The 21,847-nt window shown below is 39.1% G+C and overlaps 1 protein-coding gene across 1 annotated transcript in view; it reads right to left on the bottom strand.

Annotated features, from left to right (window-relative positions):
• Positions 1-21,847, bottom strand: part of ZFPM2 (zinc finger protein, FOG family member 2) — a 524,508-nt gene that overhangs the window by 10,276 nt on the left and 492,385 nt on the right. The window contains exon 6 of the mRNA XM_088844752.1: positions 389-595. Coding sequence (XP_088700878.1) covers positions 389-595 — 207 coding nt within the window. The remainder of the gene's footprint in view (positions 1-388; positions 596-21,847) is intronic.

Genomic DNA, 21,847 nt, shown 5'->3' with positions numbered 1-21,847 from the left:
TTCTTATGTTTTAACTCTATGGCTCTTCATACCAAAATTATTCTACCGTAGGAGCATCAGTGAAAGATACTGGGCTTCTTATAGCTAAATAGTCTTGAACATTGCTTAGTTTAGAATATCAGATTTTTGTTTGTGACATTCAGGAATACAACGTGAAATGAATGAATTTAAGTTCTTTTTATATTCCCATGAGAAGTGATCTCACACACACACACACACACACACACACACAGAGTTAAAGTTGGAGAGAAGATCAAATAAAATCACACCACTGGAGGAAAAAACCCTGTCCCTGGTTGCCTGTCAGTAGACATTATTTTTTTCTCCCCCATAAATACCCATCACCACTACAAAGCTGTTGTACTGGGCTATTGCACTCAACACTTACTATTGACAATAGCTGTGGGCAAAATAGAAGCCATGGCAGCTTGCTGAGGAAGCAGCTGAATTGAGTCCAGCAGGCGTGCCGGGTACATCCCTTCTGTAAGAGTCATCTGACTGGCGGCTTGTAGCCTTGAGTCAAAATCCACCACAAAGGCAATTAGCTCTTCACCCTCAGAGATGGCCTTCGTCGTCGTGCACCAAAGCTGACCCCCTATTAAGAAAAAAAAGGAAGAGAAAGACAGAATTGACATCGAATGCTCCAGCCTGCTGTACATTGGATTGATGTCAATAGCACCTTCTCATGCCTTTCACATCAGTTTCTACTGGGTGGAGTGTTGGATCAAGACAACAGCTGTCCTCCTCATCCCTTTGGTCACTTAAAACAATAAAACAGCCAGTTATTTTACCAGCGACACGGATTTATAATAGCAAAGAACTGCAATTCGGCACAGGCAACTATGGCAAACCACATGAAAATCTGGTAAAACAAAAGAGAAGAAACTTTTTATAGAGAAGGGGAAGTTGGGAGAGCTATGATAAACCGAAAGTCCATTGGAAACTGGAGGTTTGAAATATAGTGGCTTTTCATTGGCTGAGCTGTTACAGACTTTCATTGGCTGAGCTGTTGTCAGGTGAGGAGAAATGCTTTCTATCTCCAGCTGAGCGGCATTAAATAGTGTCACTTCCTGATGGAGATACAAAGTCCATCTCTTCCTGTTGGGCTCTGTATTGAAGTTAAGTGGTACTTGCCAGCTCCCGCATCTGACTTCCCTACACCATTTCAGTGAGGTTTCCTTTTATGAATTTTCATACTTCCTGTGTGGAAAATTATATTTCTTGCATTAAATGTACTGTTCAGTGATCAACAGTAGGAGAAGACTAAGGATCAAGTATAGACATAATCTGTACAGAGTTTTGTCAAAACGTTGACAACTTTTTGCCTTCTGGTGCTTGACTTAATCATTAACCATGCTATTACATGGTATATACTGCCTAAGAACAAGCATGGTAGCGATCCAACCACAAAATGTATTCAAGTGAGCCTTTGAAGTTACTCTTCCCTACCTTACTCCTCTTTTTCTCTCTTTCCCAGACACTGATATATCAGATACTGATGCTGGTATATATATATAACTATATATATATGATACCTAAAACTACAAAGCAAGTAAACAAAGTTCCTAAAATTTAGAAAGTTTAAATCAAATTCCAGTTAGTTTTGTTCTCTGCATAAGTCTGCTTCCATTTTTTTTTTTTTTTGGAGGGGTGGATGCTGAGTGATCTTTACTTTTATAATATTTCTTATAATACAACTTCTTTATCTCCCTTTACCCTGACTGAACTTCCTGAAAAGAAGATACACCAAAGATCCTTTTCAAAAAGGCTTATTTAAATAAAGATTTGTTTAAATGAAAAGAACCCTTTCTTCAAACACTAAGATAGACTCTGGCTCAGCGCTTCAAATGATCACGTGTGGTGCATTAAAAAGAAAATTAACTATGCAAGTACATCTTCTAATGTATTGGAATGCGATAGCAAATGCTCATTTATTTAACATGTTTAGACAGGCAAAGCACTTATATTTTGTTATCTACACTCTCAGGCCTAGATACGTATCCTATACAGTTATGCCTGAAATAATATGGCACAGTTGATATGTTATAAAGCTTTTTTTCTCATTGTGTATATATTGCAAGGCTATATATTGTACTCATTAAGCAAGCAAAAATTGTATCCATTCTGATAAGTAATATTGCTCTGTTTATCTTTCAGAGTAACTGCCTTTTCAACTGCACTTCATTTTTTCCACCCTCAAAGAGATCATAGTTTTTAAACAACTTGTGGTAAAAATTGGGTGGAAAAGATACCAACAGCATATGATACGGCACAGTTGACTAGAAGACTCAGGACATCATTTTAGAGAGACCTGGGACAGTTAATTAAAGCAGCTGATTAAATGTTAAAGGCAAGCAAACAAGACACCATTTGTGACAGTGTGCTTGTGAAAAAATAAAGCTAAAATTACCGACCTCAAATTTATGTGAAAATTTCCAAGGAAAACACACATTTACTAAAGGACTAGAAAACAAATCACTTTTTTTTTTTCTACTTTGGCTGTAACATATCTGAAAGAATAAAAATTTGCCAAAGTTGAAAAACAGATTCACTTTGGTATTGATTGATTGATTTATAAACGTAGAAGCTAAATGGCATCATCGTGGAATTCGATGAGTACTGAAAAGCGCTAAGTTGGTGCTGTTTCTGCTGGTGACACCTATTTCACCTGGGAGGCTTCTGCATTTGGCTGCTCTGCCTTCTCTGATGTGCATACAGATCCAAACTACTCACGGCTCTAGACAAGGTAATCATCTGCACCTTATCTTTCCTCTGGGAAACCACTTATTAAGTGAGTCCATGTAATAGAGAGGTGGAGAAGGCAGAGGCAGGCACGCAGTTCAGCCTCCTAGTGTGGTCTTTTGGAATCAGAGGATTTCAGCGTTGAACTGCATAACTTATATTACTGGCAATAGTTTCCAATTTTTGAAAAATTTATAGGGTTGGTAAATCTAGCTATGTCTATTTTTACAAAGGAAAAGTTGTGAATTCAGGTACCAAGGAGAAATCAATAGTTTAGAGAAGGTAGCACTCAGCTTATCTTTATCACAGCAGTGAGCTCCATAGCAAGATGTTCTCCAAATACTTGTGCTCAAACTTTGAACCCAAAAGATCCAGTCAATAAAATAAAATAAAATAAAATTCACAAATTATTAAGTCTGAGAGGGAGGAGATAGATGTATACTTATAGCTGATTCACACTGTTGGACAGCAGAAACCAACACAACATTGTAAAGCAATTATCTTCCAATTAAAAAAAAAAGAATAAAGAAATATGTAGAAAAATTTCTCCAAAATATAAACAAAAAATCATTTTTCTACATTATTGAGCAGGTTGGCAGCAGTAATACATATGTTTTTGGACATGTTCAGTAATGTTTCATATTTTATTGTCTTTACCATTTTATATTATGGTTTCATCAGAGCATGTCATTTTAAAAGGCTAAATTGGACTGAAAATGTACTTTGCAGGTTTGACGAGAAAGTCAGCTGTTTTAGGATTTAGTCTTTCAAATCAATCATTCAGTTCAGTATTCACTGAACTCCCCACTGTGTGCTGGGCCGGGTGCTAGGGCTTCCCACACAACTTACATACAAACTGAACATACACATGTAAACGAATTAGAATACTACGTCCTGGTGTCATGCCCTAGTGCTAAAGAAAATGTGAGAGAGGGGAATAGCTGAGACTTCTTGGGGGAGTCAGGCAAGGCATCCAAGATGACTTTTTCTTTTTTTATTAACTCAAGAAGAATAGAGGTAAACTAGCTGAAGTATGTGTGGGGGGACCTGGAGAGAAAGGTACATGGGTGTGAGGGCAGGATTACGGAAGAGCCTCAGGGGCTGGCAAACCTGGTGCTTGGAGCTTGAGGGAGGAAACAGGTGGATTATGGGAAGTGGGGCGCTGGAACCAGCCTGTTCTGGATCACAGGGTGGGATGTTCACCTGTCAGGAATTCTGTGTGCTGTTGATGGCAAGTTGGTAACCTGTGAGAGCTGTAGTATTTGCTGTCAGAATTGGAAACATTACAAATCAGGGCTTCCTCCCACAAAAAATTTAGAAGAGGGTGAGACAGTTTTGATGTAACATAAAAACAGTTGTGTCTGGCTCATGGTGGGGAGATGGTGTGCATTTTTTTTTCAGTGAATGAAAGAACAAATTTTTGACCTGAGCTTTTCCCTCTCAGAATATAGATCTGAGGGTCATGAGGAGAATAAACTGAAGGGGTAGGAAATGTTACTTCAAAGGCTATTAGGAGGCTGTTGTACTTGGTTCAGTTGTGAGAAGTGTAAATTGTGAGGTAGAAAAGGGCCAGTTTCCAGAGACTTGGCTGAGAGAGGACTGGGGTGATTTCGTGAGATGGACAAGAAAACGGAAACTGTTGAAAATGACAGAGACGTTTCTGGTTTGGGAAACCAGATGATGGTAATTCCATTAGCAACATAGAAAATCCCAGGGACGGGGGAGCCTGGTGGGCTTCTGTCTGTGGGGTCGCACAGAGTCGGACATGACTGGAGTGACTTAGCAGCAGCAGCAAAGCCGGTATATGAGCAAGGGGTATTATATAGACAATAACATATAATTGGTATTAATTAGGAATGATTTCTTTGGGCCTGACAGACTAGGTAGTTTATGTATTTCTCATCTATTTTAATCCTATTGATTATTCTGAGGTGAATGAGAGTATCCTCATTTAAGAGCTGAAAAAATGGAAGCTTGGAGAGGTTAACTTTCTCAAAGCTATTTCACTTTGCAGAACCATGATTTAGATTTCTGTCTGTCCACCTCCATAGCCAGTGTGCATGCCTGTGCATGTCTGTTGTATGTGTATGTGTGTATATGGATGGAAATGAAATTCGGCTTTGAAATGGGAGAGTTTGAGGTACCTGAGTGGCTTTTTGGTGGATGTATCCAGGAGGCAACTGGACCTAGGGGAAGAATAAGGCTAGAGGGAAAAAAAAAAATTTGGAAGTCATCAGCACATTCTAAATAACTATGGGTGTTCTTTGCATTGGTGTGGTAATACACATGAAAAGAAAAAGAATGAATCTAAACATTTAAGATGTAGGTAGAAGAGATGCAATCATTTAAAGACATAGAAAACATATATTTGGAAAGGTGAAGGGGAACCAAAAATGTGGTGTCACAAAAGTCAAGGATTGGTTCTTGGAAAGAGTTTGGACAAATTTTTTAGATGATGAGTTTAGAGCATACAACTTGAGGAAGCCACTTATATGGAGAGATATCCCAAGTACTGTAACACAGTTTTATTGATTCAAATAAAATATTCTAAGTGTGACTGCTAGTGAAGATACAATCCCATCTGGAGGAAGTATGGACACTGGAACCAGACTCCTGGGGTGCAGATCTTGGCTCTGCCACTTGCTGACTCTGTGACTTTGAACTTGTCATCTAAGTATTCTATCAGTTTCCTCAAAATTAAAAATGGAAATGATGATAATAATACTGAGCTCAAGGTATTATCATGAGGATTTAATAAGGTAGTACAGGTGGAAGCTTAAGAACAGCACCTGCCACCAGTTCAGTTCAGTTCAGTCACTCAGTCGTGTCTGACTCTTTGTGACCCCATGGACTGCAGCACAACAGGCTTCCCTATCCATCACCAACTCCCAGAGCTTACTCAAATTCATGACCATTGGGTCGGTTATGCCATCCAACCATCTCATCCTCTGTCGTCCCCTTCTCCTCCCACCTTCAATCTTTCCCAGAATCAGGGTCTTTTCCAAAGAGACAGTTCTTCACATCAGGTGGCCAAAGTATTGGAGTTTCAGTTTTAGCATCGGTCCTTCTGATGAATATTTAGGACTGATTTCCTTTAGGATGGATTGGTTGGATATCCTTGCAGTCTAAGGGACTCTCAAGAGTCTTCTCCAACACCACAGTTCAAAAGCATCTATTCTTTGACACTCAGCTTTCTTTATAGTCCAACTATCACATCCATACATGACTACTGGAAAAACCATAGCTCTGATTAAATGGACTTTTGTTGGCAAAGTAATGTCTCTGCTTTTTAATATGGTGTCTAGGTTGGTCATAACTTTTCAGTAAGTGCTATATAATTGTTAACCATTATTCCTTTTGGTTTGGTTTGGGTGGGTCTGTTTTTCTCATTTCTCACTGCCCTGATAAGTCCAAGAAAAGAAATCTCACAGGAAAGAAAACACAAACCTATGAATTCAGTGAGTACATGTGTCTGTGCTTCATGGGAGAAAACTAACTCATTTCAGAAAAAAAGGTTAAGGCTGCATCATTTATGGATCACATACCGTATCTTGACCAGTTAGAAACTAACATAGTTTCCAGCAATCTACATGGGGCTGAGGAGACAGAAGAACCAGTTTCCTGCCCTACTGCTTTTAGAGCTAGGGTAAATACAGCCAATTCTCATTTACAATTCAATGGAAGGCAGTAGTATTCATCTTGATTAGGAAACAATCTAAGTGCGTGAAAATGATAAAATATGTTGATATTTAGGTTTTTTGATGTCTTCACTGATTGCCCTCATGTTCAATGGAAACAAATCACAGGGTACACAATGGAGTATTACTCAGCAATTAAAAAGAATACATTTGAATCAGTTCTAATGCGGTGGATGAATCTGGAGCCTATTATACAGAGTGAAGTAAGCCAGAAAGAAAAACACCAATATAGTATATTAATGCACATATATGGAATTTAGAAAGATGATAATGATAACCCTGTATACGAGACAGCAAAAGAGACACAGATGTATAGAACAGTCTCTTGGACTCTGTGGGAGAGGGCGAGGGTGGGATGATTTGGGAGAATGGCATTGAAACATGTATATTATCATATGTGAAATGAATTGCCAGTCCAAGTTTGATGCATGATACAAGATGCTCGGGGCTGGTGTATTACATTTGGTTTTAAAATGAAACCACTGCTATCAAAACAAAAACAAGAACACACAAAACAAACCAAAACCCCCAAACAAACAAAACCACCAGAAGACAAGCACTGGCAAGGATGTAGAGAAATTAGAACCCTCGCACACTAGTGGTGAGAGTGTAAAATGGAAGAACCATCCTGGAAAAGAGTGTGACAGCTCCTCAAAAAATTAAAAATAAAATTACCTATGATCCAGCATTTATACTTCTGGGTATATACTCAAAAGAATTGAACACTGGGTCTCAAAGAGATATTTGCACAGCCATGTTCAAAGCAGCATTATTAAAAATACCTAAAACATGGAAGCAACCCACTGTCCACTGACAGAAGAATAGATAATCAAAATGTAGTATATATATACAGTGGAATATTATTCAGCCTTTAAAAAGCTGACAACACTACACCATAGATGAACCTCGAGGACCTTGTTATAAATAAAATAAGACAGTCCCAAAAGGACAAATACTGTGTGATTCCACTGATACGAGGTACTCAGGGTATTCAAAGACAGAGACGGAAAGTAGGATGGTGGTTGCCAGGGGCTAAGGCAGCAGGAGTGAGAAACTATTGTCTAATGGGTATAGAGTCCCTTGGACAGCAAGGAGATCAAACCAACATCTTCAGCTGAAGCTCCAATACTTTGGCCACCTGATGTGAAGAGCCGACTCACTGGAAAAGATCCTGATGCTGGGAAAGATTGCAGGCAAAAGGAGAAGGGAGCAGCAGAGGATGAGATGGTTAAATAGCATCACCAATTCAATGGACATGAATTTGAGCAAACCCTGGGAGATAGCGAAGGACAGAGGAGCCTGGCAGGGCCATCGTCCATGGGGTTGCAAAGAGTTAGACATGACTTAGCAACTGAACAACAACAGCAAAAACCAAACAAGAGTGAGGCCTTCTTCCTTCAGTTTTCCTAATGAAGCTACTTTAGCTATTGGTGGCACGGTGGTAAAGGATCCGCTTGACAATGCAGGAGACACGAGAGACCTGGGTTCGATCTCTGGGTCAGGAAGATCCCCTGGAAGAGGGCATGGCTACCCACTCCAGTATTCTTGTCTGGAGAATCGAATGGACAGAGGAGCCTGGAGGGTTATGGTCCATAGGGTCACAAAGAGTTGGACACAACTGAGCAGCAGCAACTGAAAGCTAAGACTAGCAGAATGAAGCTTCTACTGAGATGCAGTTTTCTTTCTTTGACCACATTAAGTATTTTCATTTGAATGAACTTTAGGTGCTCGTTAGATCTGAAAATTCTGAGTGTTTCAGCTCCTGGTAACTTTGTTGATTTGGGTTTCTGTCTGTGTTTAGTGTTCCTGTCAACTTTCTATGGATGTGAAATTTAAAGAATCTAAACAGATGTTTTCTGTAGCTTTCAAATGCGGTGGTATGTTTAATGTCTCCAGATTTAAACCAAGAGGATTTTCTACATACTAATCTACATGAATGGTATATTGATATAAACAGCAATAAAATTATGTAAAGGTGTTGAGCTTCCCAGGTGGCTCAGTGATCAAGATTCTGCCTGCCAATTCAGGAGCCACAGGAGATGCAGGTTGGATCCCTGGGTCAAGAAGATCTCCTGGAGGAGGAAATGGCAACCCATTCCAGTATTCTTGATGGGATAATCCCATGGACAGAGGAGTCTGGCAGGCTACTATCCATGGGGTTGCAAAGAGTTGGACACGATTGAGTGATTGAGCATGCATGTAAGTTGGGTGCATGTATGGAAATGTCATATATGTTTCCTTGATAAAATTTTTACAACTTTCTTTTCACAGTAATTCAAGAATAAATGATCCTGGTCTAAGGTTCACTTGCACCCCAAATCACTGAAAATTTATTTGTCCTCAGCACAAAGATGAACTAGAAAGAGAGCCTGACTTGTGGGTGAGGAAATTTAATTCTAGTCCTGACTTTATTAGTTATTGTATGGTCTTGTAGAAGCCCTTTAGCTATATCCTAGAACATGACAGTCTTTAGCTAGGTACCCCTAGATTATTATCATCAATTTGTGAGCAACTTTTTATGCTTCTGGGACCAAAGTGCTAATAACAGGAATAATCACGCACATATTAAGTGGTGTGTTCTGCACTCTCACTGTGCTTTGCATCCATTATCTTAATTTCTCCCAAGAAAGCAGTGAGGTGACTTTTGTTTATTCCCATTTTACTGTAAGATCATGAAGCTGGAATTTTACATAAGCTGTTCAAGAGCACACAGCTAGAGGGGATGTGGAAGAAAAGGAGATATGGGAGATGGGATTTTGAACAAGGCATTTGGGGTCTAGATTCTGAATGAAATGCTATGTGTCACAAGTCACAGCGCTATCTGATGTTCACTAAGTAACTACCTTGTACCTTACCTTGACTATTCAGAATCACTGACATGTCTCTGAATCAGAAATAAGATAGTTCATGCCCTTACCAGGTGGCGCTAGTGGAAAAGAACTCGCCTGGCGATGTAGCAGACATGAGACACAGGTTCAATCCCTGGATTGGGAAGATCCCTCGGAGGAGGGCACAGCAATCCACTCTAGTATTCTTGCCTGGAGAACCCCATGGACAGAGGAGCCGGGTGGGCTATAGTCCATGGGGTCGCAGAGTTGGACACAACTGAAGTGACTTAGCATGTACGTCAAGAAGATTTACACGGTGATAAGACATAGCTTTAAAATGTATAACCACAATACGGAGAATAATGTTCATCTTTGTGATGTGGAAGTAATGCCAGGTTACCTTCTAACATGACAAAGAGCTTACACTTAGTACTTACTATGTGCTGAGTGCTGGTCTAAATATTTCATACCTATTAAATATGGATATAGCATTTGCCCAAGTTGAGTTGGATACTAAAAGGCATCAAAATTCTTTATAACCATGACTGCACAGTACATTCACTTGGGAATTGTTCATCAACACTGGTTCCTGAGTCCTGCCCCAGATCAATCAAATGAGAATCACTAGGAGTGAGGTCCGGGCTTCATTATTTTTCAGAAGCTCCCTGAAAGGCTTCCTATGCCTCTAGAGTTAAGGATCACTGGCATAACGGTAAACTATTCACAGTTTGTACAGAGTAGAAAGAGTGGAACTCTAGGAACAAAAAATTCTCTCTTGATAATCAAATATTTCACAGACTTGTTCAAACATTTCAATAGAGAGATGTCTACTTTGAAACTCAGAAAATGAAAACTGAAAATAGCTTTGAATAATATTTGAAGAATATGGGCATGATGAGTGAAAAGGTGTAGAAGAGTGGATAAAGAAGGTAATGACTTTGCATTACCCTTCAACTGCATAAACCAGTTGGGAATTTAGTTAAATTGTGAATTGTTTTCAGCTTTACAATGTTTAACTCTTCATTATTTGGAAGATTTGTAACTTATTATTAGAAATGATTAATAACATTGCAAAGAAAAAAAAAACTGAAAGATCACATCATGCAAACCAGAGCAAAAAAAAAAAAAAATCAGATTCCTACTGCCTGGGCATGAAGTCTTTATCAAATGACATCAGCCTCTAAAGCAGCTGATACCTTCCTTGATTCTACCAAATGGAAAGATTATTTTAGGATTCTCTGCTTGCCTCTAGTGCTGCAAATGCAGTCACTCTCCCCAGTCTCCACACCCACACACCACTCCCTTCACAAATAAAGGGCAAATACATTCAAGGTTCCATAGAAAATAATAACTACCCAGACCTTGACGTTCTTGAAAAACCATGTACTTGCTGTTCTAAGTAATGTTTATGATCAAAGTTCTTGTACAAACAGATATGGTTCCTAACAGGAAGCTTATAAATTCTTCTCATAATTGCTGTCAAAACTGCAGTGAAGTGTATTACAAGTTTTGATAATAAAGAATAAAGTCACAGTTCAAACTCGATTATATTTGGAAATTCACGCTCCTCTTCCTAGAAGCGGTGGCCTTAAATATCTCCCCATCCTGCCAAATTTTTCACTTGCACTTTTTATTATTTATGAAATCAGTGTCTGCACAATGTCAGGCAGACCTCTGCTGATAAACTCTAATTAAGATTAAGACAAGCCTTTTGGAAAGGATCCCATCATTAGCAAACATGATAAACACAAAAATACTCCCTACTTGTCAACCAGGAGCAATTCAGTAACCTAACAGTATTATCTGTTGCTAGGTTACAGAGCTGACAAAGCTTCAATTATATTGTTCAACCATACCTATAGAGTTCTGTATAAGCAAAATGTATCCAGTATAAAAGCATTTAACTTCTTCCATGCTATCTGCAATTCATGCTTCCTTACAATGGTAAAAATCAGGTTAATAATTACATAGCACGCTGAAAAATCTTTTCCATGTGTTATGTCTATATATGTGTCTTTCTAATTTATCTGTGTGATTGATAGATGCTTGCTTTGTAAAAATAAGGAAATGCAAGCAATGTGAAGCTGTAAACCTTGAACACAACTACATCTGGGCTCATCAAGATCTGGACCTAAGCTTAGCATAAAAATATACAGCAAATTGAACCAATTAGATCACATTTAGATTCTGTATTAATATTATTCTGCCTCAATATGTATAAGGATAAGGAGCCTCAAGCAATTAGAAAGAGATGCCAGTTTGGAACTTTATTTTGAGCTTAAAAAACCCCAAACCCACACTCACTCACCTAACAATACAAAAGGAAATCAGTTGTTTTCAATAGTAATTTATTCTAATGGATTTTCTAAGGATATTTTAAAAGTTGAAGTTGGTAACTTTTACTACACAGCATTAAGTCATTAAAGCTTACTTCTCTTTATTGGACTGGAAACACTAGGGGAAAAATCAATGAAACAGTCTCCAAAAATACAGACATCTGACAGGGGAAAAAACAAAGAAAAACTCATGTATGTAAAAAGAGCGTCTATGTGAATCAGACCTTTGAAATTTTTTACCATGGGTGATCTTGTGTGTGTGTGTGTGTCTGTGTGATTTTCATGGAAATTTAAAGAAAAGGTAATTACACATAAATAAACCAGCATTTTAAAATAGCTTTGGTGTAAAATATACACTAAATTGCTACAGCATTTTGATTCCTTAAGATGTACAGTGATATTTCCTCATAACCTAAGAGTCTGTTTCCTTCACGTGTGTGAAATATAAGAAGGTCATCAAATGATCAGAGTTCAATTAAGAAAGATTATATATTGCTCTACAGAGTAAACCCGGAGAAGGCAATGGCACCCCACTCCAGTACTCTTGCCTGGAAAATCCCATGGGTGGAGGAGCCTGGTAGGCTGCAGTCTGTGGGTTGCTAAGAGTCAGACACGACTGAGAGACTTCACATTCACTTTCACTTTCATCCATTGGAGAAGGAAATGGCAACCCACTCCAGTATTCTTGCCTGGAGAATCCCGGGGACGGCGGAGCCTGGTGGGCTGCCATCTATGGGGTCGCACAGAGTCAGGACACGACTGAAGTGGCTTAGCAGCAGCAGCAGCATAGAGTAAACCATGATCCCCTTTAGGCACACTAGCATAAATCCATTCTCTGGGGGAATAAATGGGCTGTTGAACACACACACACACACACACACATTGTTTCTGGAAGCAGAAGAAAAAAGGATACTTGTTTGTCCATTAACTTCTTTTTTTACCTAAATAATTTGAAAATCCAACATGATGCCCACTTATGAAATTTAGTCTTGTCACAACTAGGAAGGGATTGGGCAGAATAATTCATCCAAAGCTAAATAACTGTCCCATTTCAACATCGCAGGTGTTACTCCCTAGATCTCAAGGTAGGGACATTCACACAGCACATATATCTATACGTAGCCATGATGTTTAATACTAATTTTATAATGAATTCTAATCCAATACTGTTGAAACTCTTGACAGTGGAGGAGTGCAAGGAACAGAACTTATAAATTATGTGTGCCCCTTCTTTGCAAACCGCTGTGGAGGTTTCTTTGTGCACTGGCAAATATGGTAGGAATATGAGGTATTGTGTGGGTCCTCCTGCACAGCACCTGATAAAAGAATAAAGAGCTGTGACATATTCTTAAAACAATAGAGGAATTAAACGGAAACAATGGGCCAGCTGCTTCATTAATACAATCAAAAGGGAGCCCAGCACAGAGGAGTCCAGATAATTAAGCACTACTCTTTTAGACCTCCTTTCTAGAATAAAATTGCTTTAAAATGTATTAACTACTTCATAGTTGTTAGATAGATCTCTGCACTTGTTTATTTAGAGTTGATTAATGCCTTTTTTCCGTATGCAGCAACACGCCAAGTCATAGTTTACAATAGTTTTTGAATAAAATAGAGTGAGGATAATTGATAAAGATCTGTACCATACACAGCAATAAATCAAAAGCATTTTGCAAAAGGTCTTTCCTGTTTTTAAATAATCTTTAACATTTTTCATGTGTACTTATAGGCAATGCAGGGCGTTTTGGGGCATTTAACTTTCCCATGCTGGCTTTCCTGACATCTTTTTATAGAACATCCTAGCAGTTCCTGAGAGAAGAAGGAAAAAAAATCAGACTTGACCAGCAACTCTAGAGTGTGCCTTTGGTTTGGGGGGGGCCAAAGAAGAGAAGGGATTTTGTTCTTAATTCCTCTTTGCCTTTTCCAATCAAGAGGGATGGACACATGGCAGAATCACTTGCCAAATGCACCATTCATCCTTCATTAACTTGATTATAGAAAACAAAGAAACCAACTTTTTATGCGCTTTATATTAAACCACAATTTACAATTTAAGATAGCAAGGCTTTTAATTCTTCAGCCTTTCCTGTGATGTCAATAGAACATTTAATTGCTTAAGAACTGGCAAATTGGGAACTGAATACTGTGTGCTAAATGTTGACGTGAGAATAAAACTTCACACTCTGCTTTTCTCCCAAATAATTTTAGGTAGTCTTATGTCAACCCAATATTAAAATTACAAACTTTACTGAGTGATGTGGTCAGTTTAAGGAAGATTTACTCTATTCTGTGATTTTAGGATCTTAATTGGGAATCTCAGATACAATTAGAAAGAAGAAGGTAGGGAGATAAATGAATAGACCTACTTAATGGTATTTCTGAGATTGAGAAGAAAGATTTTTGCTTTTACACATATGTTATATATGATTTAAAATTTATCAGCTGGAGTCATATTTCCAAAGACTTTCTGGATTATGTCGATATTTTAGAGGATATGAAATATCTAATTCCAGCTATGAAACCTGATTCTCACTTCAGGAGCTAGTTTCCAATTAGCTTGATAAGTTTTGCTTGCAAATCAGGAAATAAAAACATATAAATTAATAGTCAGTAAGAACAAAAATGACTATTTTGTGCTGTGCAAGTTGCTTCAGTCGTGTCCGACTCTTTGCTACCCCATGGACTATAGCCACCAGGCTTCTCTGTCCATGGGATTCTGCAGGTAAGAATACTGGAGTAGTTTTGTTTTGATTAAGCCCCAAATTTACTTTGTTAGTGTGACAGTAAATTAGACAGACATGAATTTGTTCATTGGCTTAAGATCAAGTGACTCTTTTCAAGGATATATCTTTGAACATCTCGGGTTTATAAACCGTGTCCTTACAACAATGCAAACAAACTAGTAAATACTGTATTGGTAACGTGTTATTGCAGGCTTCCCTGGTGGCTGAGTGGTAAAGAATCCGCCTGCCAATGCAAGAGATGCACGTTCGATCCTTGAATCAGGAAGATCCCCTGAAGAAACAAATGGCAATACACTCCAGTATCCTTGCCTGGAAAATCCCAAGGACAGAAGAGCCTGGCGAGCTATAGATCCTGGGGTCACAAAAGAGTCAGTCATGACCTAGTGACTTAATAACGACAATGCATTATTGCAAAAATGCTACACTGAAAGCACCCTCTTTCAGCAAGTATTTTGGAAGTGGGCTTAAGAACATCATCTGTGAATTGTCATTTTAAATATTATATGCTGTATTATTTAGCATAAATTCAACAGATAACATTGGTTTGACAGAACTCAGAATAAAGAAACATGAATACCCTCATTAATCGAGCGGGATTATCTGTGTGACAAATAGGAAATACTATCATCCCATTTTATAGTCAACGAAATCAAAGCCAGCCTGGTTAAACAAGTGTGTTTCCTAAACTACCCTCCTATCAGAGCACATTCCCTGGCCCGAGCTTGTCATAGGTCCCCACCAGGTTTTCGGCTCATGGTGTGTATTCTCCCAACAGAACTTCTATTTTTTTTTTTTTGGTAAGAAAATGTTGCCCACTGAAATACTTACCTTTCCCTTGGAAGAAGCACAGGAAATCCCTTTCAGAAAAGTAAACAGTGTCTCTGTGATCAGTTCCAGGTTTCTGCTGAAGCGTGTACATGCAGAAAGTTTTGCTTAGTTAATAAGGCACTTAGCACTGCCTTGGGGGTTTCCCAGGGGGCGCTAGTGGTGAAGAACCCACCTGCCAATGCAGGAAACAGGAGAGAGGTGGATTCGACTCCTGGGTCGGGAAGATCCCCTGGAGGAGGGCATGGCAGCCTACTCCAGTATTCTTGTCCGGAGAATCCCATGGACAGAGGAGCCTGGCAGGCTACACTCCATAGGGTCACAAAGAGTCAGACACAACTGAAGCAACTTAGCACAGCATACAGCACTGCCTGGAAAATCTTCTGAACTTACATGTTAAAGGTCATGAAACTCAGGTATCCTATTTGAGGTTTTAGGCAAAGAGGTGTGATGTTTTTATGGGATTTCAACAGGAAAAGATTTGCTCATGGAATCTTTTCAGCATCCCTGGGCTTTCTGCTCTAGTCTAAGGTGGACTGTGCCCTGATTTTGCAGGAGTTCTTGCCATGGTGCCATGAAGTAGCTAGCTATCAGACTATCTGGCTGCCTGACCATCAAGATTTTAAACAACTAGCCCACAGGTGACATTACACCCCAAAGGCGATCTGTCAAGATTCCGCCTGCTGTTGATAAACTGATTACAAAGCTGCTTAAGACTCTGCTTGTAAACAAAAGCATTTATCAACTAATAATTTGCAATAAACTGATGTAACTCCCAGCTGAGCCCCTAACTGTAATTGTCTTTACCATCTGCCTATTAAAACACCATTCTTCATCAGCAATCAGGAGCAGAAGGGAGGAAATCTCCACCAAAATACACAACTTGCGAGTTTATGAATAATCTGAGCGCGTACCGTACTTTCATTACGACTCCTGTGTTGGGGAGGCTTAATTTTCATTCTTGCCTAGCCTGGGAATGCTCAGAAATTAGGTGGAGGAGAAAAAAAAAAAGAGCGGAGGGGAAAGAAAATGAAACATTGTGCCTACTGCTTTGCAGAGGAATAAATTATACAAGTTCATCATGGGAAGCTGTTTTTAATTTCTTTCTTTCCTCCTTCCAAAGCTCTGTGCAATGTCCATTGCGGTTTCCTGATGAAAGCCCCCAGCACCAGGCTGGAAATGAACCTCTCTATTCCTTTTTCAGCTTGTCCATTTCCATTATACTGCTTTGTTTTGCCTTTTTTTTTTTTTTTTTAATTCTAAGAGGCTCATTAAACTTCTCCAGGGAGTCAGTTTAAAAGTATAGACTCCTCGGAAAGGGTGTTGTGGGGCTGCAAGGCCAGGTAGATGAAGGGGCAGAAGAGACAACGGGCTGGCAGAGGCCCTGTGTTTGCAGTCCTCTGTCTATACCACAGATGGAGGGCTTCCCTGTTCTAGGACTGCAAGCGCTCAGGGAGGCTTTGCCCAAAGTCTCCTCCCAGGAGATGGTTTTCAATACAGTGGGTCTGAATGGTCAAAAACTCCTCGTTCTCAGCCATACATCTTCATGCATCCATTCTCACCCAAACTCCCCTCCCATCCAGGCTGCCACATAACATTGAACAGAGTTCCATGTACTACACAGTAGGTCCTTGTTGGTGATCCATTTGAAATACGGCAATGTGTACATGTCCACCCCCAACTCCCTAATTGCTGGTCACCTGAAACTATCACAACGTTGATTATTAATCAGCTATTCTCCAATACAAAATAAAAAGTTTAAAACAAAAACAAAACCCCTCCTTGTTTTTAGAAGAAATCCTGTCCCTCAGGTGCTGACCAGATGCATCCACAGAAGGAAGAAACTAGGGAAGGGGGTTAAATTCCTTTTGCATTGTGTTTTTCTGGAAACCTCTCTCAGCCAAAATCATTCCATGCTTGCTCAAAGTTTATTGACTTTTAAGTACATTTATTCTAATTTTCTCTTAAGAATATATCATTTATTTAAAAACACATAAACACACACACATAAGCTGTCCTTATGTTGCTATTTTAAAATTATACACACACACTACACATTTTTATCTTTTTGCTGTCCAGAGGATGTTCCTTTTCAAAAAATTATTCCTTTACAGAGAACATGTTATTTCTCATTAAGAACTCAATAAATCTACTGGTATTTATTATTATGTACAATGACCAACTCCTGTTATTAAGGTTCAAATTCTGGGGATAACAATTCGTGTCAGGTTTTTTTTTTTATTATAACCTAATTTAAAATAATGTTTATATTTTTATTTCATATTTCTAAGAGCTTTTCTGTAATTATTTTTCTTTATAAGCTACTGTTAAATGTAACAGAACTAATAATTGCTTTCATAGGAACAATGGAAACCGCTGCTCATATAGCTGGGTTAGGAGTTATATGGTCAGGAGACAAGGTTTATGGGAAACAGTGAATCTAATTTTCTACATGGGTTATGGAGGACCTGAAATGCTGGCAGAAGTGCATGTTTACTATGTTTCTTTGAATTTCAGAGACATCAAGTATTAGAACAAAGATTCAACATGCATTTTAAATAACACAAAAATCTTCAAAGACACTGTGAAGTAGAATTCCTTCTATAAGAACTATATTTCCTTCTTGTCCTACCTTTGAGACTTTGATCAAGATACTGAGGTTCTTTGGACATAGAAATTTTTAAAGTAATAAATATCATATAGAGTAAGAGGGAAGGAGTTTATGTTAACTTACAATGAGGAGGGCATGGCAACCAAGCTCAGTATTCTTGCCTGGAGAATCCCGTGGACAGAGGAGTCTGGCAGGCTGCAGTCCACAGGGTCACGCAGAGTCGGACACAACTGAAACAACTTAGCACGCACGCACATAATGTCTTACAAAATGAACAAAAACACTATAAAAATTCAACTTCTAATTCAATGTTAAAGATGACTAAGATTAAACTTTTATGTTCATTAACTGCTTCCATATATATAGAAAGAAATGGTGCTATAGTGTTTGATTTGTTTTAAGATTTGTTGACTTTTTGCACTAATTGGATATGTTCATATCATGATTTAAGTGAAACCAGAAAAGCTTTATAGTTATTATTTCTAGGTCTAAAATGTTCATGATGGTCTCTTCTAAAATATGGAAACTCAGCTTATTTCTTATTTGAAGTGTTGCTGGATCTTTATCCTAAAGCGAATTTTTGAATTACTATATAACGGATTACAACAGGATGGCTTCATGTGAAATGAGGATTATTTATACTGCATGGATACTCTGCTTTTCTTCACAAATCTCTGTTTTGAGGTATGTGTACCTGGTCTCCATTTGCACCCAGGTTTGGTAAGAAAATAGTTTTACCAGCAGATGGCGCTCGGTGCATTCTAAGAGCCCAACCTGAAGAAACTATGGGCTTCTATTTTATCCTAAATGTGAAGTTGGTACACCAAGCTTTATAATCCCCAAAGATTTCTGTTAATTGACTAAATGACTCTGTGATAACTTATAGACTGTCTGATGCCCATCTAAATGGCACTGAATTCAACTCATGAGCTTGTGTCAAGATAAGAAAACATAAAGTTGTAAGTTTCCCCCACGAAACGGGAAAAGAACCTGTGTTCCTGAAGAATAAGTATAATGTGAGCTCATCAAATGAATTTTCTGTTTAAAAGAAGACAACTGTCATTACCATGCTTTTTCAGCACCTCACTTTCTTAAACAAGGCACACAAAGCACTTATTATTGAATGAGTTTATAATCTGCAGTCATAGGTGTTTTAAAGACCTTCTATAACTCTTTGAATAGATATTTAATAATTAGGGAGACACATGTATTGCCTTGAATGTTGTGGGGAATTATGTGTTTGTGCTAAGAAATTAAAAAAAAAAACAGCTTTGAATGATAAAGGTGATTTTATGTGTAAAACTAAATTGCATACATGCATGGGAAATAGATGGAAAAACAATGGAAACAGTGTCAGACTTTGTTTTTTTGGGCTCCAAAATCACTGCAGATGCTGATTGCAGCCATGAAATTAAAAGACGCTTGCTCCTTGGCAGGAAAGTTATGACCAACCTTGATAGTATATTAAAAAGCAGAGACATTACTTTGCCGACCAAGGTCCGTCTAGTCAAGGCAATGGTTTTTCCCGTGGTCATGTATGGATGTGAGAGTTGGACTGTGAAGAAAGCTGATCGCCGAAGAATCGATGCTTTTGAACTGTGGTGTTGGAGAAGACTCTTGAGAGTCCCTTATACTGCAAGGAGATCCAACCAGTCCATTCTAAAGGAGATCAATCCTGGATGTTCATTGGAGGGACTGATGCTAAAGCTGAAACTCCAATACTTTGGCCACCTCATGAGACGAGTTGACTCACTGGAAAAGACTCTGATGCTGGGAAAGGTTGGGGGCGGGAGGAGAAGGGGACGACGGAGAATGAGATGGCTGGATGGCATCACCGACTCTGTGGACATGAGTTTGAGTGTACTCCGGGAGTTGGTGATGGACAGGGAGGCCTGGCGTGCTGTGATTCATGGGGTCGCGGAGAGTCGGACACGACTGAGCGACTGAACTGAACTGAACTGAACTGAAGTCATGTGCAACTCTTTGTGACCCCACGGACTGTAGCCTGCCAGGCTCCTATGTCCATGAAATTTTCTTCTTTTTTTTAAAATTTATTTATTTATTTTAATTGGAGGCTAATTATTTTACAATATTATATTGGTTGATTTTGCCATATACTGACATGAATCCACCCCGGGTGTACATGAGTTCCCCCTCCTGAACCCCACTCCCACCTCCCTCCTCCCTTTATCCTCCCTCTGGGTCATCCCCGCACACCAGCCCCGAGCATCCTGTAACATGCATCGACCTTGAACTGGTGATTCGTTTCACATATGACAACATACATGAAATTTTCTAGGCAAAAATATTGGAGTCGGTTGCCATATCCTTCTCCGGGGGATCTTCCCCACCCAGGGATCGAACCTGTACCACCTGCACTGGCAGACGGATTCTTTACCACTAGCGTGACCTGAGAATCCCCATAAAACGAAACATACCCTATAGAATGCCTGTCTGAAATGATGTCCTCTGTTTTTCTCCTCCTTTCCTCTTGCCTGCCTTCTCCTCCTCCAACTGGGAGAAAACTTTGCTCTGGACTTTAATACCTCAATTCTTAAGTTACCATTACTAGCAGTAATAGCCATTACTAGCAGTAATAACTAACAGTATTTTGTTTCCTCTAGTGACAAAGAGTGTAAGGAATTTTACCTGAGTGTCTTCATAAATTCCTTCTACACTCACCTTTTCCTACATCTTGTTATCTTTCTATCACTGAGGGCTTTTCTTTACTTGATTTTAACTTAGCCTAACACATGGCAAAGATACCCATGGGCACACGACATTCTCAATCCTTGTCATTCTTAAGTGGAAGTCTTGGATCAGAGTCCCAATTAAAGAACTGCTTTACACTGAGGCTTAAATTCTAAAGACTTTTTCAACTGTTTAATTTCTAGGCAAAATCCCATTAAACTGAGTGAAGAGTGGGTTTGAAATCCTCAATGGGGCTGCCTAATAAACATCATATTGCATCCTACCGTCATTTGTAAGACCTGCTTAAAGCATGTATTTTTAGAATTTGTACAATCTACCTACCATATAGGGACTTTCTGGGTGGCTCATTGGTAAAGAATCCACCTGTAATGCAGGAGACGTGGATTCAATTCCTGGGTCAGGAAGATCCCCTGGAGAGGAAAGGGTAACCCACTCCAGTGTTCTTGCCTGGGAAAACCCATGGACAGAGGAGTCTGGAAGGCTACATACAGCCCATGGGGTTGCAAAGAGTTGGACACAACTGAGTGACTAAACAATGACAACAGCAAGAAGCTTCTGTATAATTTTATTGCCATCGAAGAATGTTTAGCATTTCTTACAAATTATATTGCTGCTACTGCTGCTGCTGCTAAGTCACTTCAGTCGTGTCCGACTCTGTGTGACCCCATAGACGGAAGCCCACCAGGCTCCCCCGTCCCTGGGATTCTCCAGGCAAGAACACTGGAGTGGGTTGCCATTTCCTTCTCCAAATTATATTAGCATTAAGAAAATTCAAAAATTAAAAACAAGTGCTCAGTCAATATAATAGCATATCGAATAATTTCAAAGGAAGAAATGGGGTTACACATCACTGCAACTCCACAAACAGAAAAGGAGTTGTGGCTCTGCCAGGGCTTTGAAAATGCATCTTTCAAGGTCGGCCCTTGACAGTCAAGTTAGGAAGGGCAGCATGGAAGGCAGGGTGGCCTCCTGCCAAGGCTGTTGCAGATGAGTGGGTGATCTTAGGGGAATGAACTGCAAAATCTCAAATTTTTGCTTGTGTGATGATAAAACCAGAGCCAAATGATTTCTCTAAGACTGTATGGCCTTCTGTTTCATTTTCATTGTGCAGCTTGTAATGACAAATTTTATTGTGCATTAATTTGCAGAAAAGAGTCAATGCTATCTTCAAGAGCGCTATCAATTGTTTTCAGTAAAGTAAATAATAAAATACATTGTCTTTATCCCCAAATGGGTGCAGATATTCTCAGACTAGTGTCATCTGGAGATAGAAAAATGTACTCTTATAACTGCCATTAAGAATAAAGGGGAAAAAAGTTGATTTTCAGTGTTTCACTGATCCTTCTTGGTT

This window comes from Moschus berezovskii, chromosome 16 (genome assembly GCF_049115385.1).
Source record: "Moschus berezovskii isolate FMDL1 chromosome 16, NW_MosBer_1.0, whole genome shotgun sequence".
NCBI classification, from domain to species: Eukaryota; Metazoa; Chordata; class Mammalia; order Artiodactyla; family Moschidae; genus Moschus; species Moschus berezovskii.
This window is presented reverse-complemented; position numbering and strand designations above follow the sequence as displayed.